This window comes from Hylaeus anthracinus, unplaced genomic scaffold (genome assembly GCF_026225885.1).
Source record: "Hylaeus anthracinus isolate JK02 unplaced genomic scaffold, UHH_iyHylAnth1.0_haploid 12002, whole genome shotgun sequence".
NCBI lineage: Eukaryota > Metazoa > Arthropoda > Insecta > Hymenoptera > Colletidae > Hylaeus > Hylaeus anthracinus.
Window position 1 is genome coordinate 6,568,045 of NW_026534349.1, and position 27,038 is coordinate 6,595,082.

General features: G+C 47.7%; 2 protein-coding genes and 1 long non-coding RNA gene across 8 annotated transcripts in view; 2 read left to right on the plus strand and 1 right to left on the minus strand.

Annotated features, from left to right (window-relative positions):
* The window catches only part of LOC128892257 (protein outspread), a 191,485-nt gene that overhangs the window by 55,279 nt on the left and 109,168 nt on the right, over window positions 1-27,038 (minus strand). The gene's annotated exons all lie outside the window — the stretch shown is intronic.
* LOC128892276 (uncharacterized) lies at window positions 600-3,144 on the plus strand. The gene is made up of 3 exons (XR_008461037.1): window positions 600-721; window positions 2,286-2,528; window positions 2,604-3,144. It is a non-coding gene; the product is annotated as an uncharacterized LOC128892276 (long non-coding RNA).
* Window positions 15,982-18,690, plus strand: LOC128892268 (peroxiredoxin-6-like). Its single transcript, XM_054152565.1, has 5 exons — window positions 15,982-16,279; window positions 16,868-17,024; window positions 17,576-17,793; window positions 17,960-18,035; window positions 18,204-18,690. Exons 1-5 carry the CDS (start codon window positions 16,197-16,199, stop codon window positions 18,330-18,332), a joined length of 663 nt encoding a protein of 220 aa, XP_054008540.1. The 5' UTR covers window positions 15,982-16,196; the 3' UTR covers window positions 18,333-18,690.

Consider the following 27,038-nt stretch of genomic DNA (forward strand, 5'->3'; position numbering starts at 1 on the left):
TCGTATCTCGACAACGAAGCCTTCGTTTTCAAAATGGAAAAGTACTTTTCGATTCGTATAAGCGCGAAGAATCGATCTTCGGATCTTCATCGCTAATATCCTGTATCAGCTTTCGAGACCGACGAAATCGAAGGGAACGCGTGTTAAACTCGAAGACCACCTGCAGGGATCGGAAGTGGTGCGAGAAACCGTCAGTTGGGAAGCACTGTTCCAAGTAATGCGCGCGTGGACCAAGGATAAGAGAAAGCGAGTCGGAGGATTGGACAATGCTGAAGAGAAAAGGAGAAAGGAGATCCTGGCACGCGGAGAGAGCGAACCTGGACGCATCTTGGCGATTACTGATTACCAAAGCGATTTGCACCGTCCGCCCGACGGACGATTAATTTCTGTAATGGAGTCGTACCGCGGGTATCATTGCTCATAGTTAATCCACTGCCCATTAGCTCGATTCTCGATATTGAATTTGCCTCGATATCGAACCACCGAACGGAATCACGCTCGCCTGGTAGTTTCCTATAATTCGTTCAACTACCTGCGATTTGTATCAATGCTTGCCAGGCTGAGTTTTTTCATTTTTGTTTCGGACTCGCCCTTCGTAGCTCAAGAGCGGCTGGGTACTTTCTACATCCGTGAATAATTAAATTACGCCAATGGAAATTCGTTTTCCTTCGTAACGAAAGCATCTCGCATCCCTTCTAAAAATACACGGAAGAACGGTACCGTAAGTACTTTCGTTCGATTAGGCATCCAGGATCCACGCTCCATCAAACGTCGTCTCCATATGTAACACCTACGCGAAGCTAGGATTGATGCAACGCGCGATTAGCGTCATCCATTACGTTCATTACCGGGAACATGTGCTCGATAAAATTTTTAGACGCCACGGGTGGCAAATGAGAAACGGTATCGGCGGATTAGACGTTGGTCCATGTGGCGTTCTAAACAGAGCGTTGGAGGAACATTGGGAAACACTGGTCCCCGTCGTTCGATTCGCGTGCTGGCATTAATCGACGGCGATACTTTAACGACACTTTAACGACGCTTTAACGCGCCATGGTTCCAACCTTGCCACCAAGAGGAGTCAGGTTCCAGGCGTCTTGCAAAATAAAATTCAAAATCTGTATGTTTGCGATCTCCCCATAACTCGTTCTACCTTCATCCGATTCGAATGTAATTTTTTTTTCATTGCTCCTCGTGTTCGGTAGGAAGATACGAGCTACTTTATTCGTAGAAATACTGTAATCATTCTCAATGAACGATCCACGAAAATAATCATCACCAGATTCAGGAGTCCATTGTTATCCAGACGAATATATTTGAATCCAAATAAAAATAGTAACTTTGCTCATCTCTGATTTCACGGTGAGACCAGGCTCAGCTTTTTGCGTGGCCCGACGCGTTTCAATGTAGCCTAATTGGCGCGTCCGCGATATTTTACCCTGCGCCACTTAATATCTCGTTTGCCAGGGCGAATCGGGTGCAGCGTATTAAGACCGGTGCACCAACCGCGGAACGGAGCCGCATCTCGTCCTCAGCCTCCCCCTCGCGTGTCCCTCGGCCCTTCGATTGATCACCGGCGACTTATTTCCCGCCACAGCCGGGAAAACACGCGTCCAGGTACGCACCGTGCCGTGTAATATATTTTTGATTGTATTTAGATGCGATTTTAAACGCCAGCCCTAGCCGTTCTGGACGTTCATCAATTTCCTCGCCCGTTCCCTCTGTTAGTGCCGCGCTGGACGCCTCGCGACCGATTGTCTTGGTCGATTTCGGTGTTTCTCGAGAGGGATTTTCATGTCGTCGTCGTAAACGGTGTTTGCAAGGGACCGGACGGTAGAATTAGAATTGGTAATTAGAATCGGGACGTAATTCGCAAGTGCTCTACATACCGAATTATCCAAAACGTTCAAACAATTCACTCGAATCTCGACCATACACCAAAGTTTCCATACCCCCGTTTCTTAAACACTCCGATAATTGCCTGCTCGAGGATAATGGGTCTACGTAACTACACCCCCTCGATGTAGGTCTAGTACAGTCCACGTAGATCCAGCTGGGGTCAATCTAGGTCCATTGTAACCGCGTCGAATTCAACGCGGGTCCAACGCAATCTAGGTCTATCTAATCTCGTAGCCCAGATCCACTTGAACTCGGGTCAAGTGTAACCTAGATCCAGCGGTGTCCGACACCGACACTCGCACATAGCCCTAACCCCGATCGATTCCGACGTTAATTCATCTCCGTCTTCGCTCTCGTACCGTAATAAGTAACTTTCGTGATCGAAGGGAGGAGCGGAACAACTCCAGGCGGTTTTTTTTTCCCCACCGAGCAGACGATGCCGAGGCAACATAACCCCGAGCGTTTTCCAACTATATGCACCCGATTACCAGGAACAAGACCGGCGTTTCTTGTTTCCACCGCAGAGAGAACGAGCGTGTTCCGGCTCTGACCGATGATGACGACGGGGCCATCTCGCCGGGTATCTGGACTCCTCCTCGATCCCAGAGACGAAGGTAACAGCTAACGCGGTACGTAGCGCAACCATCAACAACGGAGAACGATGTGATTTATGGAATTAATGGACCCTAATCCTCGGAACACAGGGACGGTAACCAGACGCACGACTTCGTCAGCTACTTCTTAGCCCGGTGCAAATTGCAATAATCTCCTCGGTTTCGAGATATTGCGAGACGTTCGAGGACTGTTTATCAGCATCCACGGACGATGGCGAACATGGTCTCGGGAACTTGATTGCAGGGTAGGAGATGACCATTCGAAGAACCCGAAGGGATGGGAGAGTGATCTGTTAACCGACGGTGGAAGCCAGACTGTTTTAGACGTTCCACGGACGACCTATCTTTGGTGACGATGAACAAAGAAACTCGGGTACCATTTCGATCCTTCATGAGGATTCCCATCGAGGGATGGAAGAAAATCACTGGACATGTTGGAGTCCGAGGAAGAGAAAAGTGTACCAATTTCAGACTTTCGATGGACGGTTTGTTATAGATTATAAAGACTCTGTTGGAGGAAATAACTACTCTTCAGTTGGTCCATGTCGGAGTTCACGAGAGAGGAAACTGAAGCCATATAACATAGAATATTAAATTTCAAACATTCGACAAGCAGTTTGTTGAATTTAGATCTTCCTAGAGAAGCTGCTGACCGTGGAGTACTCGACGTGGATTTTGTCTAAGAGAACAACAGAGATCGCAAGTGTTGAATCTGGAAAACAACTGGACCGATTCGAGCCGCGACTTTCGGTCGGATTGTTCGCGATAGCCGATGCGTTGCAGAAGATACGCTTCGTCACGATATCTCATCGGGAGGCTGAAGAGTAAACAAAAATGTCGGCCAGGAGAGATACGTGAATCGCAACAAAGTATAAAGCGTGACAGTGATCGACGCCGGGTGCTTAGTATCGACCTGCGCCGGCTCGACGTCAAGAAAGTCGCGGGGCTAAAAGATGCGGGACTTTTCCCAGGCGCGCGGGTATGTATTAGAGCGTTTGATGGAAAGGATGAACTTAGCTCACGGTTATTTAACGGGGAAGACAGATTTCGTGCGAATGCGGTCTTTGGAGTAGAAAGTGAGCGATGAGCGATGCTTCGGGAAGCTAACTTTGACGAAGTATCCATTGAGCAAACACCGGTGATTATGGCGATGAAGGGCTGGCCATCTCACCTGATATTCACTACTACCATTAGTGTGCTGAATAAATTAATCATATTGCAAGTTTAACAATTCCAAATACGTGTCTTCGAATATCCAGCGACCTAAGTCCTAAGAATTAATGCTAGTACATAAATTTGTAACATTACTGACGAATATTTTTGCGCTACTCCCTCTTATTAATTTTATATACCGTTAGATGAAAGCTACATCTGCATTTATGCACTCTACAATACCTACTTGAATTTAGCTCGTGTACAATAATTAAAAATAAAGATCTTCGCAAAAACGACCAAACATACCCTGTCATACGTAGTAGACAGCCTTCGCGAGCCCCGTAACAAAAAGCACCACCCACGTTTGGCAAATTCTTACTGTCACGACGATTACTCTCAAAACCATGAATCTTCATATCGTCTTCCTGTCACGCAAGCAAAAGTCTTTCCTATCCTAACAAATCCCCGATCCTCAACCTGGACTGCGAGTTCGCGCCATCAAGCACGTCCTCGTTAGCGCGTTAATCAGTCTCGCAAGGTGCTGTCCGCCATCGTGCGTCCAAGAATGATCATCGACGACAGCCCGTAACAGTTCTATGATCTATCGACGACCGGGACGCTCGGCATAGCTGTCCGTCACGGAGGAATCATAAAGACGAAGTGGTCTCCTCTTCGCGGACGCACTTTCGCGCGCTCCTCGATAAATTCTCCGCTGCGGTGCTTTCTCGTCGGTCTCTTTTTTTTTTTTTTTTTCACGATGGCGTGTCCGCGGGCGATATCCCCTTCGAGGATCGCCCCCGAGAACGAAAGACGGAGGATTACCCGCCGCTGGATCCCGCTACAGGATGGAACGTGGTAAAAACCGTCGTTCACGGATCTCGTCGTTAATTGTCCGCGCGCGTTTCCTCATTCTCGCTGGGGCCCCTTTTGCTTTTCTTCTTTCGACCTCTTGGCTGGATCGGTTAGGCGAATCGACGCAGGAATGCAATTTGTTAGGAACGTCGAATCGCGATGGCCGTTTTAATTCCACGGGCCTTCGAGAGGGTGAATTGTGATTGAATTGGGCTGCGAAGGGGGGGGTTAATCCTAAATCTTGGACATAGGTCTTATCTAGTGGGCTAGCGTGAAACAGTCTACTTCCGGAAGGTGTTTCCGAAGGTAGACAGTAGAACTAATAGTTGATACGTTCGGATCTATGGAGCTGGATTTGGTAGAATCTGTATCCAACTAGACTGTTACAAATGATCTACACCTAGGATAAAGGGTAACAAAATAGATAGAGTACCCCATCCTAGATTTACTCAACTCTGCGTGCAAGAGACCAGCAGCGTTCCTCGAAGAGTCTTTGCCGAATCCTAATTACATAAACACCACCACCCCCCCCCTCTCCCCCACCCCGGGTCGAGTCACTGGCCTGGCAGAGCAACGACTCTTCAGGAATTTCGCTTTTTCCGAAGAGCCGAAGTTGGGTGCACCTCCTGAACACAATGGCAAGTCCCAGAAAAGGAGCATTAGAATCGCCTAGAGGAATCCTCGCGCCTAGGCGCGTTCGAGAAAACGGAAATTACTCGAATCGTCGATCGAGATTTAAACGAGCGGTTTTCGAGCTCCCTCCTCTCTCTCTCTCTCTCTCCCCCCCATCGGTCCGGATAAAAGACGATAAAAGGCGTATTGTACTGGAAACTTTCTCTCGGGATTCATTCGCATCGACGCGCATCCTTCGCAATCCAGGATACCGATTACGATCCCTGGAACAAGGAGGCCTGCTTGTTATTATAAATTTCAGCTCGGTACGTTCTCCGCAAAAGTACGAATTCCGATTCCGGCACTCGAGGGCTGCCAGGATAAATGGTAATGGGGGCTTGGTCGGCTGAATGCTTGCTACATCGGATAATGGTCTCCTTGATTCTTCCTCTGACTTCGACCAGCCATCGTTTCCACGTCCCCGAGCGTGGAAATGGAACGACAACCGAAGGGGGGTTCCCGCGCTTTTATCTAGTCGGCGCCATTCGCCGCTTCCACCTTTTTTCCTTTTGCCATTGAACTTCGATTCTCCCCTCGATCTTCGGACGTCCGCGTAGCTAATGAAAATATTTTCACCGCACGATGTTCCCAGACCGACTGCGAGCTCTTTCGCGGATGTTTCGACGAGTAATATACGTTTCTGAATTGTTGGACGGCTGTAATGGGGCCTGTCGAGCGACCGCGAGTGGCCATTAGGACGCTGGAGAACCGGGTCAGCTTTGCTTCCCACGAGTTACCGATTTCTGTTGCTCTGAGGATATTTAAATGGCTGACGTTCGAACCGTTGTCTGTTGAGCTAGAGAGATCAATGCTGTATTCTGTTTCTCTTAGAAATTGCGACTTTGAAATTTTATCGAATGCAGGTGAGATTTCTGAAGGTTCGAGGAACGATGACAAATTTTAATCTCACAGGGAAATGAAATTAGAATAGAGCTAGAATCCACATTCCACATTTTACCAAGCCTCTTAAACTGTCCGCACCTTTCCAAACTGTTGCGTTTCTTGTCCCATTCTCCATCTCCTCTTACTCCTTTTTCTCCTCCTTCATCGAACTTCTCGCTCTTAACTAATAACGTGTCCCACACTAATCGTCTCATTGTCCCCCACTCCATTGTTCCTCCTTCCCTCACCCTCCAGGTCGCGCGAATAATAAATCGCCAGCCGGTACGTTCGTTCCATAAAATGTCAAGTTTTGCCGAGGTCCGCGAGGACAACGGCGACCTTGCGGTCTAAGCCGCAAAAGTAACGACCTCTCGGTAGCGAACCGCCCGAAGCGGTCGGATATTTGCCTTAAACGGCGAACCGGAAGGCGGCTCGCGACGTCGGCCATTTTTTTTTCTTCGCCGCGTGTCGAGCCAGAGCCTGGACAAGGTAGCGAGGTAAAGAACCGTGGAGGAGCCGCGTTGCGGCCGAGGATCCGCGGTGCGTGAGCATTGTCTCGACGAGACCGTAAATACTTCAACCCCGGAGTCGCTTTCGCCCGTCGTTGTCCAGGAGGGTCCTGTAACGCGTCCGGTGGAGAATTTTTCTTAAGCGTGCCGAAGAATTCTGACCACCCAGAATCCAGGAACGACACCGATACGTGCCGGCTTCGATAAAATATCGATTTCCGAGCGGCGAGGGGAGGACAGGCCGCGGATCCCCGTTAACGCACGATTTACACACGAACGCGAAATTCGCGTGCTCGTCCATCGCGATTGAGACGGAACCGGAGGTTCGGAGATCGTTCGAGCACGAGAAGCGCGGAAGGGAGGAAGGAACGCGACGGGAGGAAACGTTAGACGCGTGGAAACTCGAGCGGAAGAGTTAAGGGCCGAGGGAGCTTGGAAGGCAGACGCGAAGTGGCGGTGAAAAGAGGAGCAAAGCGAGCCGGTCGAATCGGAGTTGGCCTTTTGCGACGAGGAATCGTGCGGAGGTCGAACTAAATCCGGTACGAGATCTGTTAGAAAGGCACTGGGATATCGTAGAGTATAGGGTCGCAATCGCGATACCATGGATGAAATAAGTATTCCACTCCAATTTCCTCCGAATTTTAGAGGGGTTTGATTCCATTTCGAGGGCTTTAGTCTCACGTGACACTAAATCCGGTATGGGTTCTTTTAGAAAAGCATTGCATATCGTAAAGTACATGGTCCTAATCCTAATGAAATAAGTATTCTACTCCAATTGTCCTTCAATTTTGGAGGGTTTAATTCCATTTCGAGATCTTCGTTCTCCCTCGCGGCAGTCTTTTAGACCCACCGTGGCGTCCAGGAACTCCTCGATTCATCCGCGTCGCGCACAAACGCGCGATAAATCGCCCAACGGGCGGAATTAACAGGAGCGGCGGGGTCAAAAAGCTTGACCGTACGTTTCTCTCGGGTTCGTCGGCGAGCACAATCAGAAAAGCTCCGAACTGTACCGTCGAGCGACCTTCCACGCCGAGAGTGGTATATGACCCTCTTAATGAAGTCCGACAGATAGCCAAGCGAGCGCGTACGGGGCTCGCTGAAGCATGGCGCGAGCCTCGTTGTACGGCGATTGTAAGGGACACCGTGCGATCAGGAACACCGCGAACGACTCGTGCTATTCGATATAACACGAGTAGACCATAGAGATCGGCGCGAAAAAAGCCGGCAGGGAGGGAATTTCTGCGTCCTCGCCACCGGCCGGAGAAACCTGAAAACCCTCGTCGAGTCACCGCGACGCCTGTGAACCCCACCGTGATAAATCAGGGGGACCTTTTTATGCTCAGCCGCGTTCCATGGCGCCTGACAACGAAACTGTTTCGATAAATATGATCCAAGGAACCCGGAGATCACCCGATACACGACCGTGTCCGCGTTACAACGCTCCGCTATATTCGTCGCCCCTTTTTCCGTGCTAATCGAGCTCTTTTGCCTTGAGCTGCGTCAAATGATTCGATCGACTTTAATCAAAGATCCATTACGCTTAGATTTATAACGATTTCGTAACGTGGATAAATACGAGGTGCAGATGGAATAATCCTTAACCGCAACCTCCCACTTGGTCCAAATTGCGATCCAGATGAGGCCTGGCGTTGCCCAAGAGCCTCGGAGTGGGAAATGATCGAAGGACCAGAGGAATTTCAGGCCACGAAAGAGGTCTCCTAATCGCAGGGTCTCATCGGTGATATTTAAAGGCCACCGACCAGCGGGGGCATCGCTGAAACGTACCCATCCGTCGCGAGCGAGCTCGGCCAGGTTCCTCGACGGAGGAAAGAAACTCGCCGAGATGGCCTGGAAACCGCGTCGCGCGTATAACCGTAGCTGCCTGTTCGAGCTTTCAATTAACGCCGGTTCCAGGAGTGTGTACGACCGATTAAAAGCACCGAGTGGTAATCTAATTCGAGGGACGATCGACAGGACGACCTGCTGCTACCGCGATCAACACCGACCACCGACAACACGGCCTTCCGATCTAATTAGATGCAATTAGAGGACGAACGAACACCGTCGAGCCGCTGATTGGCCGTGCTACGTCTAATTCGACCTGGCCACGCAGGTAACGACTTCGTACAGAACTCCTCGCTCGGGACTCGAGCCTGCACCAGGTTTCGAGGGCAACTTCTGCTCCGTTAACTCCTCGAACAATAGCACCGGCTAACGAAGTCGGTTCTACGAATTCGTTCTCCATGATGGGCTCCCTCGAGGAACTTCCTGGTGAATGATTGGATTGTCCACTCGATGGGGGGATAATCTCGTTCGGAGTAGCGTTGTTTAGTCGCTGTTCCTGATGGGAATTTACAGGTGGTTGAGTTCTTGGTTCACGAGGCTTTGATGGATGAGGTTTTGTAGAGGAGAGACAGTGGAGAGACAGTGGAGAGACTCGAAGGACCAGGAGGAAAGGAAGAAGATAAGACAGGGTACTTTACCGGTAAGGCTTGCCGAAGTTTATCTGTCCGTTGGTAATGGAAAACAGTCTGTCCGTAACTCCTCCGTATTATCGGCATTTATTGATAAAATGCACCATCGGTGCGTGACGGAGTGCCTGCGTGTGAGGCATAGCGAATGAAACGTGTTTCGACTCGCCAAAGAATCTAGTCCTCGGTTTTTGACGTGAATAACGGAAGGTTGCTCGAGAGTGTGTTAGCAAGAGTGCGTCACACGTGTCCATGTGAAAGAACTCTTTCACTCTCGGTGCCCGCGCTTGCTAGAGAGTTTTGCACTTGATAGCGACTGTCCAGAATAAAATTCTCAAGTGGACACCTATCGTTACACCGAGCCATGGACGTGCCGAGAAATATTCGAACGTGACGGAGTCTCTTTGGTAGAAAGGAGGTGTTCTCGGGTAGAAATTCTGTACCTACAGCTTCGTTAAAATTAATCCAATTCTTTTTATAGAAGTAGCCTCGATCTCTAGGCAACGACCTAACTGAACGCTTCCTTTTATAAAATTGAACCAACATCCACAAAATACAACCAAGATCTTTCTCACTCATCAAACATAGAACCCTTTGAGAGACCGCGAATGGCTACTCGACGGACAATCTAGGACGGTTCATCCCCGTGCCGTGAAAGGATCCCGAAAAAAGGTCGCGTTTCCGGCGCATGTCGACAGGTTTTTCACGGCGTCGCACGAAAATAACCCTCTTCGCTCCCCTTCTTTGATCACCGACTGAAAAGACTCCGACGTCTTCTCCTCGGTTACGAAGCACCTCGCCAAATTAGCAGCCCTTTTGTGCTGCCACTCGCTCGCTGCCAGTCACTGAATTCAGTTTACCTGCCCTCCTTCCCGATCCTCGTCCTGCACACGCATACGCGCGCACGTGAGCGATGATTTCAATCGAAATCCGCCGTTTGTTCTTCCAGGAAGACGTTCACCGCGGCGGTGATGTTGCGAGCACGGCCGAAAAGGGACACGGTGAACGAACGTGAACGGATCGGGTAATTCGAACCGATATTCCCGTCAGGACGCTGAACAGCGTTTCATCGAGGGGTTTCGACGTCCGAACGGCACCGTCGTGACGCGTTTTAATAACGCGTCCGTTAAATTCGATTAAGGGGCGTGTACGCAGCGAAGTCACGACGCTGGTACTCGTTCGTGTGTTGCGGCGTTACACTTTGTTTCGCCGAGGATCTCCCCTTTCGCTGTACTCCGTGTTATATTGGGTGTCCCGTCAGGAAAGGATCGATATATTTGCAGTCTTTCGTGTTTTCAAATTTTGGGGACTGAGAGTGTATTGGGAGGATTTTGAATTCTGGGATCTACTTCAATTTATCAAAGGAGTCTTCTACGTTAGTAGCGGAGCTGAAGAATGTTCTGCGTTACCGAGCCATATCGATAGAGGGTTCTAAATCACTCAATACTACCGACAGAGGGTTCCACATTACCGAGCTTTATCGACAGAGGATTCCACGTTACTCCGTACTACCGACAGAGGGTTCTACATTACCGAGCCATATCGACAGAGAATTCTACGTTACCGAGTCCTATCGACCGAGGATTCTACATTACCGAATACTACCCACAGAGTGTTCTACCTCATCACCGCCCCACGCCACTTGAATCGTCACTCCTAAACTAAAGTTTCCAAACATACGATACTCATTCCAACATGTAGATCCGCTTAAAGAACCACCTACCCTCGCCGAAAGATTCGATAATACTCGAACAATAAAATACAGAAGAACTCGACGAGTCCTCATGCCCAGTCCAAAGCCCTCAAAGCTCTCCTAAGCCTAAGATCTCCCTTTCGTTGCTTCTTTCACTCATCGATCAACTTCACAAACCCGCTCGCCAGAATAAACACGACGGTTTCGTTGCACGCAGATTCAAAGATCGCTTTCGCCGAGGAATTCTTGTCGGGGTAGAATTTAAAGAACTCCCTTGTCGAGGGACACTCGTCCCAGTCGGCATTCACCGTCTGGGCGTATGTGAAGCGCGTGGGGAACATATCTCCGAGACGTCTGCATGTCGTGCGCCGTGGCCGGGCCTAATATTATCCCGAGGATCGCTCCTCCTTTATCTAGGATGATCTGTTCGGCCCCGGCCGCCTGTCCCGGGGTGGCGAATTTGCACGAAAGACTGAACGTAATCTCCAGCTCATCCTCGTCAGCCTGGACAGCCGGCAAATTGAATTTTTTTTTATCCTCTCGAGGCCACCGATCCGATTGGCCGAATCATTCGGACGATACAGAGAGGGAGGGGGGGGGGGGATCGAAATCGACCAAGTGATCTCAGGGAGGAGGCTTTTACAGCTGCTCGCGGGCTCGATAGATCTCTCGGATAATTTTGTTCGCTGGACGAAGGTGTGACGTGTACGGTGTACGAATAATTTGAAACGATTCGGATAGGTCCTCCTCTCGTGGATGTTGGGATTGTTGAAGATGGTGTGTGTGTGTGTGTGTGTGTGTGGAGTGACGTAGAAGAAAGGTCGTAGAATCTAGGGCACTGCGTTAGGCACTCTATTCTTCTCTATTCTTCTTTAAAATATTCAAACCAAAGCCAACGTATAAATCCAGTTCCTCGAATCTGATTTCTTTTCTGATAAAACTCATACCGCTACATCGAGATCGTACCACATTCCGAAAAGATCCGCGGCTGTAGGACGTCGCGTGTCTCTCCCAAACGGACGTATGCAAATCGCGCCTCTTAATGTCGCCGGCTGGGGACTCTTGTTTCCATTACCCCGATATCGATACAACCGATTCTCTGCTCGACGAGTCACTTCGAGTCGCCTCCAAACGGTCCGCAGATAACGCTAATTACGATTCAACGCGCTCTGACATTAGTAAATTATCTCGAGCGTACCTGTACGACGCCCGATTGAAAAATCACCCTTCTAAATCCTCGCCACGTTTCGTGCCAGAACGCATTAGCGCGGCGTCGATCGCATAATTTTCGACATGGACGGACGCCCTCGAAGGACGAACGATCGTCGAGATTTCGAAAGCTGGACGGATAACATTTGACTTATACCAGCCGCGTATCGACGTTGAGTCTGCTAAAGTGTTTAGATTAGACGAACGCGTTCGTGATTTGTTCTTTACCTCGGCTAGCATTTTATTTATATTGATTAAGATATACGATCGTTTTTGGAATTTACTTTCTTATAGGTGAAGTAGAATAGCCTGTCGATGATCAGACCGTTCTGTTAGAAATACAGAAGGGTCTATCGATAAACCCTGCGACTAACAAGCACTTTAACCTATCCTGTACCGTCTTGGATGACCTTAAGTCAACGATCACTAGCACCTACTGTTAAAAGTAGTGTACCTACCCCTAAATTATTAAGATGAAACACTGACTCAGAGTTCGATTCAGCTCTCGTATGAGAGGGTTAGACAAATCTACGCTTACTCTTTTTCTTCCCCGAATGTTCACTATTCCTGGAACCTGTACGAAGCATCCCCGTGGCGATCACTGAAACCATCTCCGAGTTCACGAATCGTCGGATCCCGGGGTCGTGAAAAGGACTGTCTCCCGATACAATAAGACGTTCGCGACCCTAGCGTTCCTCTTTCTTCCTTCCCGTGGCTCATCTTCCTTTTGAAAACCGGACCCGGGTTTTATTTGCCCGGTGGTCGTGCTCTTTTCATACTCCCCCCACATCTTCTCCTCTTCTGGTCCAGATGCTGCACGAAATCGCCCAAGTGTTCGCCTTGGCGAGAGGCCCGCGCCCCGCCGTGGCGCCGAAACGAGTTTTAAATCGCACCAGCTCGGGCATTCGAATGCGAAAACACGCGAGGACCGGGCCCGCCTAAACGCGCCTAAGTCTCCGAACTCTTGGTTCCTAGCTTCGCTGCTGCTCTTCGAGCTGCATACTATGCTTTTTGGAGTCGCTGGTCAACATTCCAGCTGAATAGCATTAGATATTCAAGCATTTCTACATTTGGATGACACTTAATAACAATCAAATAACGTAGCGTTAGATGTATCCAAGCATTTCTACACTTGGATGACACTAAACCTGATAAGTCTGGAATTCAGAATTCAAATTTGGATGGCCAGGTAGCGTTAAAGCGGATTCTATTAGATTCAAGGTTTAATCTGAACTACGGCTTTGAATAACTCCTGGATTACGTTGCATGAAGCATGTTACATTGTGGAGTAGATAAAGATTCACCCCCGAAATCTGAAGATAGACTCTCTCCAACTATCTCGTCGAGGTCTCTCCCATCCTTATACTATATCTTTGAATAACTCCTAGGTCACATCTCATAAACCACGTTACATTTTGTAGTAGACAAAGATTCACCCCCTCAAACCTGACAATAGACTCCCCTATCCATCGCGTCGAGATCTCTTATATCCTGATGCACCCCTTACATCCAAGTACGTCTCCCTAACACCAGTGACAACCTGGATACCTCCTCCGTCCTCGATCTTCACCAGTACGTGATCGGATTAGTTCGTCCAGCATCCACGATCGAACGTAGCCAAGCAAGAGCAAGTCGCGGTTCAAGGTCCCACCCGGCTGCGAAATAGCGAGAACCCAGCGGGCGTCGAATATAAAAAGTTCCCGCCTCGAATTTATCATCGACAAAAATCTACAGCTGGTTTGAACGCGCGTCGGTCGTAAGTCGTCCCCCGATCGCCGGCGCGGCGGTGTTTGCTCGTTGTAAATCAGCCGGAACGCCGTTGTCGTCGGGAGATTCCGCGAAATTTGCGAGCTCCTTTGGCTTCCTACGAACGCCGGGACCCCTCATAGATCCGGCCCGGGGTCGGGCTTAGATCGGAAATTATGCGACAGGTGGTCGCGCGCAAGGTTACGCTCGCGGGCTTTAATCCGAGTTACGATCTTGCGCGAACTCGACGCCCTGGACGTCCCGGCGGGCCTCGTTCGCCGATTTTTACGACGAATTTTGTTCTTCTCTGTGCCCTTCGCGGGCGTATACCATCCGCTAAACCACGGGGCGACGGTTTAATCCACGAGTATTTCGCGGAGATATCGTGGACGGCGACTTGGGCTGAAACGGTTTGTTAAGCAGGAAGAGAAGACCGCGGCGTTTGGTGTGAATGAAAAACGGAAAAATAGTTCGGGAAAGGAAGGTAAGGATGAGGAAATTGTGTGTCGATAACCGAAGGTTTGTAATCGAGTCGTTAGAGGTAAAAGATAGGCGTTAGAAGGTGACTTGCAGGAATGGCGGCGTCAGCGGTAGCGATAAGGAGGCTATAATTAACGCGTCCGAGATAAGACTTCGAAGGGGAGCTATCTTCAGCATCGTGGATCAAACTGGAGGGGGCTGAAGATTGTTGAAGATTGGAGCACACCTCTCCAAGCAGAAGTACCGTGGTTTTAGATCGATGCTTCGGGTAGCAATTCAAGGTAGCAATTCAAAATGTCACAGATGGGTCCAATCATGGATGGCTGAACGCTTCATTGCTCACGATTTTAGGTAGGCTTCATTAAGCAACGCTAAGGCTCTGACTGACACTAACGCCAAAAATAAAGCTTCTACCGATCCTCGAGAGAACGACGCAAGGGAAAGTAACAATTCGAGACACCCCCAAATCGACACATCACCCACGCCTCTCAGAAATCCCTAACAATCGGATCCAGAGGACTTAAGGAGTCCTCCCAGTCCAAAGCGATGTTGTCCGGTGATCGATTCAGAGTCGAAGAGTGGAAGTAAGAAAAAGTAACAACTCGAGACGCCCCCAAATCCAACGCCATCGACACATCACTCCCAACCCTCAGAAATCCCCGACACTCGGATCCAGAGGACTCGAGGAGTCCTCCCAGTCCAAGGCGACGTTCTCCAGCGGTCGAGCCAGAGTCAAAGGGTGGAGGTGTTCCTGCTGAGGGGTACAGATGGAAGGTAACGATACCCCATACGTAAATATGTACGTCTCGAGCGCAGATACACCGCCTTGCACCGGCGATACGTCCGTTTCGTAGCAAAGGTCGAGCGGGGAGATCGATTTGCATGTCACTGATAGGAATCCGCTCGAGTAACGACGTACTACGCGGGGCCCCTTGGACGGTGATCCCGCGGAACGGAGTGACGGAAGCGGCGGACAGACCGAGACAAACGGTCCGATATCTCTGTACACAGCGAGCCACGGTTGCTCCGGGACCAGCTACGAGTAGAGTCATCCATCGTGACACGATAATTATTATCATCGATGTTTTCCGCGCTCGGACACGCGTGTCGGTGGGTGGATCGACTAGCAACAGCCGCGAGAATGGCCGCGACGTTGTTGGGATAAACAGCGCGGATACAAAATGAACGGAAAATAATTTTAATAAACGAGAGATAAGCCGAGGAGAGCGTTTACCGATGGCATTCATCCGAAGTGGCTCGATAGAGGACTATCAGCGTTGCTTGCGTTTCGTAAGCTGCCGCGACAGCTGTACGACTGATTAGATTTTGGAGGTGAAAGTAGATCTCGTCATTCCTCTGTTTCACGCCATTTGTTTCTCATTTGGTAGTGTAATTAACGAGTGAACCTTTAGGCGTCGTGGAAAAAGATACAATCGCAAAAGATACAATAGACAGTGAGTATAATGGAAAATATTTAAAAAATTTACGTAACGTATATGTAGTTTTTTTTTATATATATTCTTAAATATTTGCCATATTCGTTTGTGTAATAAATAAAATAATAAACTTCGCGGTCTAGCGATCCATGAAATTTAAATCAAAGTATATCCGATCGATAACATGCATATTGTTTGTGTATTTATGGCAAATGGAAACATGCTACTAAAAAACGAAGACGCAATTTCATTCAAGTTTCAGGTCTGCCTCTGTACCTGCGAAGATACGAATTTGCATAAACATCTGCGGACTAATAATAAGGTAACGCGATCCAGCTCGAATCACGTGGTTGGTATGAGTTTATCGCAACTATTTGCGCAATCGATATAGGCCCGATACGAGTACACGAGTGGGGAGGTGGCAACAAAGTCGTGGAGGTTCCTATTCGTGAACATCACTGGCCCGGAGATATCACTGCGAAGCCACTCGCGTTAGTTTGTCGCGCTCCATCGTCTAAAGCGGTCGCAGCGGATAGCAGAGCAATTTTCCTCGTTTAGGCTACCTACCTACGTCAACCATGAGAATTAATTCCATCGTACCCAACTTCAGCGCGGACACCACCAAGGGTCCCATCGACTTCTACGAGTGGCAAGGAGATTCGTGAGTAATTCCTTCCTTTTTTTTTTTTCATATTCTTTTTTTGACGTTTGAAACGTAAAGAATAACTATAATCGGTTCGCGTGGGTAGGTGCAGGCTTTCAAAATTATGATTTGGGACCTGCTGTGATAATAACGTTGATACAGAGTTCTTAAAAATAACGAAAATATACGTAACAAGGAAATCGTGCCGAGAAAGATAATTTTCAGTTCTCCAAGAATTTTGTACCCTTATTATTTAATAGATATATTCTATTTAATTCTAATAAATTACTATTTAATACGAAATAATTTGTCTAGCAATTTCTAACGTGTCAATTAAAATTTAACGCGATGAAACCGGTTTCTGGTCGAAGCTTTGCTTTTCAAGGTGCGGAGTCGGATTGAAGGTCGTCGCAGTTGTATAACAATTGCGTCTATCTTGAAATTTGAGAATTTCAATCGGAAAAAGTTTTATCAACGAGCGATACCTGATCTATTAGCACGCGTGTCACTTCTATAGATGATACAATAATATAATAATCCTCCGTGCAAACCTTTCCCGATTTAACAAAATAGTTTTGCCGATTATTTTCTACCTTCGATTCGCAGATGGGTAGTTTTGTTCTCCCATCCTGCCGACTTCACCCCAGTGTGCACCACCGAGCTGGGACGTTTGGCAGTCCATCAGCCCCATTTCGAAAGTCGGAACACGAAACTTCTGGCTCACTCCGTGGACCAACTGCAGGACCACGTCGACTGGGTTAACGTAAGAGAAATATTATTCAGCTACTCTCTTAGAAAATAACAGCGTCGAGTGTCTCGTCACGGAGGAACGGTTCGAAACATCAAACGAAGAAGAAGAGGAATTAATTATCCAGATTTTAAATTCGATCCAGGTTCCGCTCTTCGCTTCTTTGTTGAAAATTAGCACAACGTTGACTTGCAAAGTACCTAGTCATATACATTCATGCGTGAGATCACTGTTGCACGAGGGGAATCGTTAAACATTCTTAAATGTTTATAGACGTTAAATAGAAATTCTTCTGGTAAGATAAATAAAAGATTCTTCAATTTTGTTTTAGTTTACGAACAGCTAAGATAAATCTCAACTAACGAGCTCCATTAATTTTGTAAGTTTCTGTTTATCTTGAAAGATCCAGAGTCGATTATTTCATAAATAAAATTACCCGACTAGTACGTGAAAAGATCGTTCACGAACGCGATCTATTCAACAGCGATTCTAATTCAATTGATATTCGCAGACGTTCGCTGCACGTAGATCACATAATTTACCCAACCTGCCGGTTTGCCCGACAGGATATTAAATCTTACTGCCGAGACATCCCCGGCGCCTTCCCTTATCCAATCATCGCGGATCACGATCGGACACTGGCGGTGAAATTGGACATGATCGACGAGGACGGTAAGGACGACCCAGAAAAAGCCATGACAGTTCGAGCGCTCTACATCATCAGCCCTGATCATCGTCTGCGTTTGTCCATGCACTATCCAACGTCCACTGGTCGCAACGTTGAGTAAGTAAACATTCGTTATTCTGGCAAAATGTCCTCGAGATTTGTTCGACAGTAGAACTACAGTCAATGGTTATTCGATTGAAATATAATGAACGTATCGAATCTTGTTATTTATGAAAGAGTTCTAAATGGAAAGTACGTTAACGATACTATTATCAACTTTCAGTGAGATACTCCGAGTCATTGACTCGTTGCAGCTGGTCGATAGGAAGCCAGAAATTGCTACTCCCGCCAACTGGGTGGTAAGAAACTTTTATCGTACTACTGGTATTCATTATTCCCGCGATTAGATTAATTTCTTTAAGCACATATATTTTTCCAATATTTTATTTTACTTCTGAAATGTTTTCGACGAGGTATAGAATTTCTTCCGCTTGGAGAAGTTAATTTTAACACGATTCTTGTTACAGCCTGGCGAGAAAGTGATGATTTTACCAACTGTAAAGGACGAAGAAATCCCTAAACTCTTCCCTGGCGGTGTGGACAGAGTCACAATGCCTTCTGGGAAGGTCTACGTGCGCACAACCACGGATTATTAAGCGAAAACATGATGATTCCAAACACGATCTTCGACTGAACGAATAACGCATCGATCATCGGTGAACGATTAGCAATTAAGTAACGCGTTGCCTTCCATACTTTTTGTGATGATATCGCTACATCGCTGATAAACACGATTACGTAAGACACGGGTTTCCTGTAAATCTGGTTCCGATTTGAAATTAGAGTACGCGCAACGAGACGGTGTCGAGTTTCGCACGAATACGTGCGCACAATATTTACCGAATTTATTGTAGCCAGATAACATTTACTTTCGTTGGTGTGGCAAATTTTGTATCTAAATAAAAATTTCAAATATCGAGTAAAAGATGAGAAATAAATATTTTTAAAGACAAACATGTTTTTATTCGATGACTGTCGGATAAAAAAAATGTATTCGACGGATAAAGGTAATTTAAATTACCCAAACTGGATATCGTTGCACAATTATTATTCGATGTAAAGTCTGTGATAAATACGTACGACCGATAATGAAAACTGACCGTTTTGGCACCCGTCAAGGGATAAAAATGTGAACGAAGCTTGCGTAGAAAAGTTACGACGAACACGTCTGAAATTATACGAATCGAGCGAATTTTCTGTGGTACGGTCAACGAGAGATCGATGCTGAAGAAAAAGATAATTAATAGCAGTATCTTATCCCCTAAAAATAAGGAGTCGAACAAGAACACGAATCGTAGGGTGTGGTCGTGTAGGAAAAGCGATCGAGCGTGGATCCGAGGATCGTGGCTTCGAATCACCGTGCCTTATTTTTCGTTTAAACTCCTGCGTTATACGTAGCCGCGGCGTCAACGCGGACAATAAATCCCCCGTTTCAGTCGAGTCGATTGCCTGCAGTCGGCTGTACCAAAGATACGCGGCCCGCCTAGGGTGTCCATTATTCCCAGATAATTACACACCTCAACCCCAGGAATTTTCGAAATGAGTTTCAGCCACGGAGACGATAAGTTTTCATCTCCTCGCGAGGGACACGGGGCACGTGGGAAATCCGACCACACAGAAAATCAGTTTACAAATTACGACCCCATGAATCACGGTTCTATCGGCTCTCGAACTTTTGGGTATTCCCTGGCTCTCCGGAGCAGCGTTACGTACCCTTCCTTGGATAAAATAAGGGAACAGGTGGAATTTAATCTCGACTCAACGCAGTGTCTGAATTTTATAAGTAACCATCGTGTATTGCTATTCTTGACCTCGCCAGAAGCAAAGTATTGCGAGTAGACATCCCGTGATGTTCCTACGACACGTTAGAACAGGTGTTAATAAATATAAAAAGTTGTGACGGTACCAGGTGCTTTGACGCTTAAATTTAAGATTTTTCAAAAGGTGGAGTTAATCGATCTGTGCAAACGACGGCTCATAAAATACCCGAGAATGAAAGTATTCGTGTCATCTAGGTTGTCGATTAATTATAAAATCTTCCGAATCTAGAATCTTCTTTACAGTTGAAAAACGTCCTTGTTGTCCATGATTCATCGACTACGTTCTCTGCCTTGGATGCAAATAAAATTCTGCCGCCTCATTTAAGAACAGCTACCGTCTTCCAGCGAACTTCATCCAGCTACTGAAAACTCATTGACGCCTGGGACCACCGACCAAGCCGCAACGGTGCAACGCATAAATATTCATGTAGTTCGATAAGCATTCTCTAATCGGTCACGATCCTAACGTCACGCTCCTCTAACTGCGCGTTCGCGAGAGGACAACCTGTCCACCATCTGAAGATCTCGTTAATTAATCGAAATAAGGAGAATCAGGTGTTCGATGGTCGGGGCACGGGCCTCGCGAGAAGGCGAGCCTCGATTTCGTCGAATCGACAGTCGATCCCCGATCGATACAGCTCGCCTTGGATCGCCGTTCCATTGAACCGTGAAAGCCCAGCTTCCGTGTTCCGGCTAACTGTTAACCGCGAGGGCCGCGCGCACCGTCGCAGAAGGACGAACAGAAGAGGAACGGAAGGTGGTCGAGACCGAGAAGGAAGAGGAGACGAAGAGATAACCGCAACAACGATGGCGATTAAACATTTTTTCGTTGCAGAGACGATCTTCTTCCTTTCGTCTACGCGTGGGTGCCTCTTTTTATCAAAGTGTACCGTTCCTCGTAATTTGATCTTATCAGGTTAAAGGGCGTTTTGAATTCTTTTTATCGAAGTGTATTTTTACGTACGATTGGTCCTCGTGTCGGAGAGAATTTTCAATTCTTATTTTAGGGAACTGTATGCCTCGAGAGAACTCGGATCGTGAGATGAAGATAAGAATCTACCAACGTCAGGTTAGCAGGTTTGCTTACGTCGATCAAGAGAACGAAGATCCCTCTTATCCAACCATCTGTTTAATTAATTAATTTTTGTTCATCCAAATTGGCATAAAAAGTTGAGTTTCGAGTGTGGTAGTATCATCATATGATCGAGTGTCTACGAACGCGTGTTTATTGCAGGAGTAGAGGAGGAGAGACGGCGACGCTATTAAGCATAGTCGTTGGTCCGTTCTAGTTTAAGAGCCGTCGTCGGGCACGCTGGCCTCGCGTGAGCCTGATTGCGGCGGGTTGAACAGGTTGAACAGTTGGGTAATGGAGGCGCCCACATCTCTCCTCTAGCGGTACCAGCTTCTGTTATCTTCGTCGCTTTAAAGGCGACGGTCAACCGGCGCTTGTTCCATTGCCCGCTCGCTTTATCCGCTATTGTCTTCTCGGAAAACGCGCGACACCATCTGCACGCCACGTACGGGGTGTCTCTTCGATTTTCTACCGTCTTGGGTTATATTTAAAAAATGACGAAATTGTCGAAGTTAATTAAGGTTCATCCACCTTCCTCGCAATTGCTCGAGATTAGAGTTTTACGGAGACTCCAAGAACTTGCCTCGATGAAACGTAAAAATGGAGAGGACTTATCTTTCCATGCTTTTGTTGCTTGTCTATCTTGGTCGGCTTATGACGGTTTTGTTAGAATAAGAACACCCACCAGTGGCACTGGTACAAATAATCAAGTTATTTGGGGCCCGTTCGTCGTTTTACAATCGTTAATAAACCATCACAAATAAAAGGAACAACGTCAAAGTTAATTCAGATAAGAGTGCTAAGTGCTAGAGACTTTGTCTTTCCTCTGAACTGATCGAATTAAAATCAATCACTCGAGAAGGATAAATATACGAGCACAACTAGTTTTCAATAACAATATTTACTGTTTTCCCGAAACCTCGACGCAAACGCACCCAACGTAAAATTTCCGAAGCAATCATCATCACACTCGTTCCCTCGGAATAAAACAGGAGAGAGAAAGAATTAATAACGAAACGGCTAACCAGGGCGAGTGGCGCGCAAAAGAAGAGGCCAGAGACGTCGGTCGACGTTGATTGGATCCTCGTCAAGAATACAGCGCTGGTCTATGAAAAATTTCACGCGCGGAACATGTAAAAGTGTCTGGCAGAGAGAGTGTATCTCGCTGAATAACGCGAACGATCAAACAGCGGACCTCCGTCGAGCCGATCATTCTTATCCTGTCATTAACGTCTCCGATGGACGGGGGAGCTATTTGTACCAGCGAGACTAATAGGAAACACATAGTCGGCTCCGTAACGTTACGGCACCGCTGATGATACCGATGACGACGACGATAAGAATCAACGACGATGCGAACGACCCCTTTTCTGGCGGCGAATGTGTATTCGCAATCCCGTGCGCGAGTTAATCAGCTGACCCCAATTAAACGATAGCCATCGGCTAGCCCAGGCGAGACAACAGTTGCGTCGACGATAAATGTTAATGAACCGTGACATAATAGGATCCACGATAATAACCGGGGAATCCGTTCCACGGCCATTAAGGGGTGCCTTTGTTCCACCTACGATTCGTCGATTATTCGCCTGCGTTAATGTCGTAACGGTGTCCCGCGCCCTATTAGAGTACAGTTTAATTGCGGTTAACCGTAAACCGTGCTGGCCAATTTCCTCGACGAAGGTAGCGAAAATACTCGAGGATGAGTCATCGAAATACTGAACCAACTCTCCGAAAGATAGTGCGATGACTCTCTATCATGTAGAGCGATCAAGGTTAGAAAGAAAGGGGTTGGAAGGGGGATGATCGGAGTTTGATCGATTCTAGCCCAATTCGGATAGTAGATAGTAACAAAAATATTCGAGGATGAGTCAGTGTAATACTGAGCTAACTTTCAGGAAGATAGACCGATGACTTTCTATCATATAGAGCGAGCAAGGTGGGAAGAAAAGGGTTGGAAGGGGGATGATCAGAGTTTGATCGATTCTAGGTGATCTTAAACGAGGCTGGAGGATTAGTTTGCATTCGGAGAGCATAGAGGAATCATGGCTTCTTAGAACATTTCTCAACTATGAAGATTGCGGTTCTGCAATTAATCAAAACAACCTGGATGGCACGAATCCTTCCACTCTTCGGTTATCGTACACTCTTCCACACCCTACCATATATCAAGAGTCCTTCCACGCTTCTACCCTCATCGAAAATGCCCAATCGTCTAGCATCGAAACACCCCGTTCCTCGCCAGATTGTACGACACTCACGCAGTCTCCGCGCAATTTATGGATGCCAAGAATAATCCAAGAATCTCCGACTAGGTCGTCATCGAGAAGTTTCCAATTAGCGAATATCGTACCAATCTGTTTCTCATCCCGTCAACAGCGTGCGCGTCGATGCGAGCCTAGACACCCAGGAATAATCCTTGTATCCTCCTCATCGTCGAGTGGTCGTCGAGGAGTTCCAATCAGCAGATATCAGGACGATCTGTTTGCTCGTTCCGCGGTACGTCAACCACGGCCTGATTATCCCTTCGTTCATCTTTTTTATTCGCGTTCGGTTGTAACCACCTTCCCCATATTCGATATTAATACCGATACGCGTGCGCGCGGGATTTGCATCTAAGCCCCTGGTCCACGTGCGAGTCCCTGGCCTGCGCGGTATTCGTGGTTAATTCTCGGCTAGCTCGCTTCTGTAATCCTTGTTCCGTGGTCATGGTGACCGAGATAACCAGGTATCAGGAAACCGTATGGGAAGAGCAGTTTATGTCCAGGAGGGGGTTCATTTCGCGAGGATGTCGCAGGTTGGGCTTTGGAGACACGCAGAGCGGTGGTTCGATGATGACTGATGGAGCATTATAATCTCAGGGCATAATCTGTCTTGGAGCTTTTATATCTGGCGATTCCTGGGCGCAATGAGGAAGTCGTTCGTAAGCGTGGTTACTTGGGGACGTTGAGAGTGGAGGATAAATCCATAGTCTTCTTCCAGAACTAACTAGGACCTAGTGTCCTTTAGTCCTCTGCTTCCATGGAGTCATCTTACGTTTGAAAGTGGAAGATTTCTGAAGTGAGTCGCGTCAGAACCAGGAAATGTGCGTAATCCTCTTCTAGATCTACCAAGGACCTAGTGTCCTTTAGTCCTCTGCTTCCATGGAGTCATCCTACGTTTGAAAGTGGAAGATTTCTGAAGTGAGTCGCGTCAGAACCAGGAAATGTGCGTAATCCTCTTCTAGATCTATCATGAACCTAGTTTCCTTTGGTCCCCTGCTTTCTTGGCGTCTTTCTACCTTCCACGTTCTTCCCGAAGCTTTCCAAGCCGTGTCCTATCCTATCCCAATCCTCCAAGGACTCCTCCGCCTGCGACCTCAGCGCGAAAGAGCCGAACAAGGTCGCACGACCACGTGCTCGATGGCCAGATAGCATTTCGACGCATGTTCACGAGTTCAGCTCGCGCAGCGCTCGTAGTCGCGATGGAGATAGCTCGGAATAAGGGTCGAGTCGGCTGGCCAGCCTTAGAAGGGCAAGAACACCACGAACGGTCCTTGAATTAGATGCGAGCCAACCCGCCAGAGCCAGATGTAAACGCGACGCGATCGTTAATTTCCCGATACGGTTAATACCGTCGAGCTTCGATCCTCTGCCCCTCCAGCGTTCGACGTCCATTTGGGACCAGATAAGATTCCTCCCGCTTAAGAGGTCGTACACGTCTGGAATGCAGGACTTTTGGAAGAGAAACGGTACCGTTACGTCGCCAGGCCGCGACTCGTGGAAGGTCAAACGCGATTCTGGAATTAGATGCCTCGCGTAAACCCCCTCGGCAGTCTGGCAGGTGCAAAGCGAGACAGGATCGTTAATTTCCACCCGTGGCACCGTGTAGGACGCGCCGATGACAAGATAGCCGTACTTCTGGTTCGTAAGGTCGCGACCGAGGTTTCAATTAGGGTTTAATTTGATTACGATGCGAGCTTGCCAGCCGTATGCTTGCCGTTCGACGTGTCCACGCGTCGGGGATATCGGACATTCGAGATCCCGCGGAGATTGCGTCGATCCGCAGCAGCTCGATGTTGGATTCTGAAAATTTGTAGTTTCTGAACGTCGACATGCTTGCTCGGTTCTTTCAAGTGCGTAATTGTCGCTTCAGTTATTGCACCGAATCCATGCATCCCGATGGAATTATTTCTATTCTTCTTGACGTTACTTTGCCTTACATCTTTGCATATTCGCATGCTACAGCCCCTGACGGCGGATTTCGATATGAAGATTCGTTTGAAATCGTTCGAGGAATAGCATCGAAGCGTTAAGCTTGCTCGAATTTTATTTAAAACACTGTTTCGATGTCATCTATAGAACAAAATCTTGATTCGTGACTGCATCGAGACGTCCAAGCGACCGAATGCAATCGAAACGATCACTCCTCGGTAATTTATGCCGGCGACAAGTGGCTAATTCGTTTAATTAGACGCCCTGTAAGTCGAGCCGCTCGATTCGCTGGCAATCGATCGCCCGCATCGAGAAGCCTGCAAGAAGAAGGCCCTTCATTTACGGTGTTTGCTCGGTTTCCTTCCAAAGTGCATTTGAGTCTTTGAGTCGATGCACCGACTAATTTCGAAGTTACCGTACAGAGTTTTCTCAGCCACTCCGTAGCGTGATCCGGCGCTTCCATTCAAGTTCTTAAAGAATTTTCGCTGCGAAGAGCCAATAACGAGTTCAAATAAAAAATATAGGATTAAATGCCGGCTCTAGAGATCCAATTTTCCGACTGTCGTCCTCGGCCCCGAGAAATCCGCGATAATTAAAAAGCACGTATCTGTGGTCAGGCCGGGAGACGCTAATCGTTCCAATTCAGACGATTAATTCCGCGACCGTTCCACCTTTTCCCGCGAGCGGATTTGCATAATTGACCGTCGCCGACCATTTCGCTGGTATCGCGCTACCAGTGTACGAGCTCCCTCGAGAGATGCCATTTCCAATTAACTATCGATTATTGGGCTCGCGCGACCGTACCTCCAATCGACCGATTAGGGTTGTCCCGTTTAAAGAACGTTGATAAATGCGCGCGACGGGACGCTCCGCGTCTCGTTTTGCCCTCTTTGCTCCCGGCTAAACAACGTTCGCCACCCCGACGCTGGCTGGCGAAGGCGTTCAATTCCGATAGCGTGGCTTGTTAAGCGATCCTGGGCCGTGCAGGGCTCGAATTGAGGAGGGTCAGGAATAAATTAGATACTCCTTGGCAGTCACCTCGAAGTGGATTTGGTCAGGCAGGTTCTGTGCTTCGAAATTTTTTGCGAATAGCCTCGTTTCTTTAGAAATTAATGTAATTGCAGGAATTATTATTAGGTCGTCCCATAAATTCGTGACGAAGGCTGCGTCAATATTTAATAAAAAAAAAAACTACAGAAATTTTATAGTGACGGTAGAATGACTATGTCAGAAAGGTGAGAAAATATTGTAACAAGTAGCATGAACTTTTTAGGATGATCCGATAGAATTATTAATAGTGGCGCAATTATAGTTGATAGAGGTGAAGATTCACGGATGAAAGACACTGCATTAAATTATATAAGTACGGTATACCAACTACTGTCTACTCATAACGACATCTAGCTAGATCAGAGGCGTTTAGGTAAAGGTTAATTTAATTACACAGTCGTAAAGGTTATTAATAACGTTACTGCTTCAGTCACTCGTCAATAAGTAAAAAATAAGGTACAACTTTATCCGACAATTCCAGTTTTAATTCTCACTTCACCAAACAATCCCTCCAGGTCAGTTTCTTCCAGCATGAAATACAAAACTCCCCGATTTAATATTGATCACACCAAATCTTCGATCACTCATCGACAAGTAAAAAATGGAGAACAATTTCAGCCTGAAACACACAGCTTCTAATCGTTCTCCAACGAACGCCACGCAAAAGTCCGCCGTTCTCCAAGTACCTCGAGATTGCGATCGAGCCAACATCTGGTTTCCCCTTGGGAACAATGGTGGCTCCGATCGGTGGCGGCTTTCGGTCTGAATAATTCCGACCCGTTAGCCTAATTTCTCATTCCACCGCAAGGCCGACCAGAACGACTCCCGTGGCCGCGACCAAAGACGGAGAGGGACGCATCTGCTGGGACTCCGGTCGTTATCTTTTCGCATTTTTCGACCGAGATTATTCTCGAAACGAATGGCCCTCTTAAGACCCGCGACCGGATCATTAATCTGGCTTCGAAGATGGCCGTGTGGTCGGGACCGGGGCACCGCAGAAATCGAGCGAGCCGGGGCCTTTAACGCGGTATCACCTTCGCGATCGGACGTCGTTACTTTAATTTCGTCTTCGCGTGTCCGCCGCCAATAATAGAACGACTGGAAGGAGAGGGAGGGCAAAAATTGCACCCCATCGGAGCACCCGACCGACTGAAATTAAACCCGGCGCGG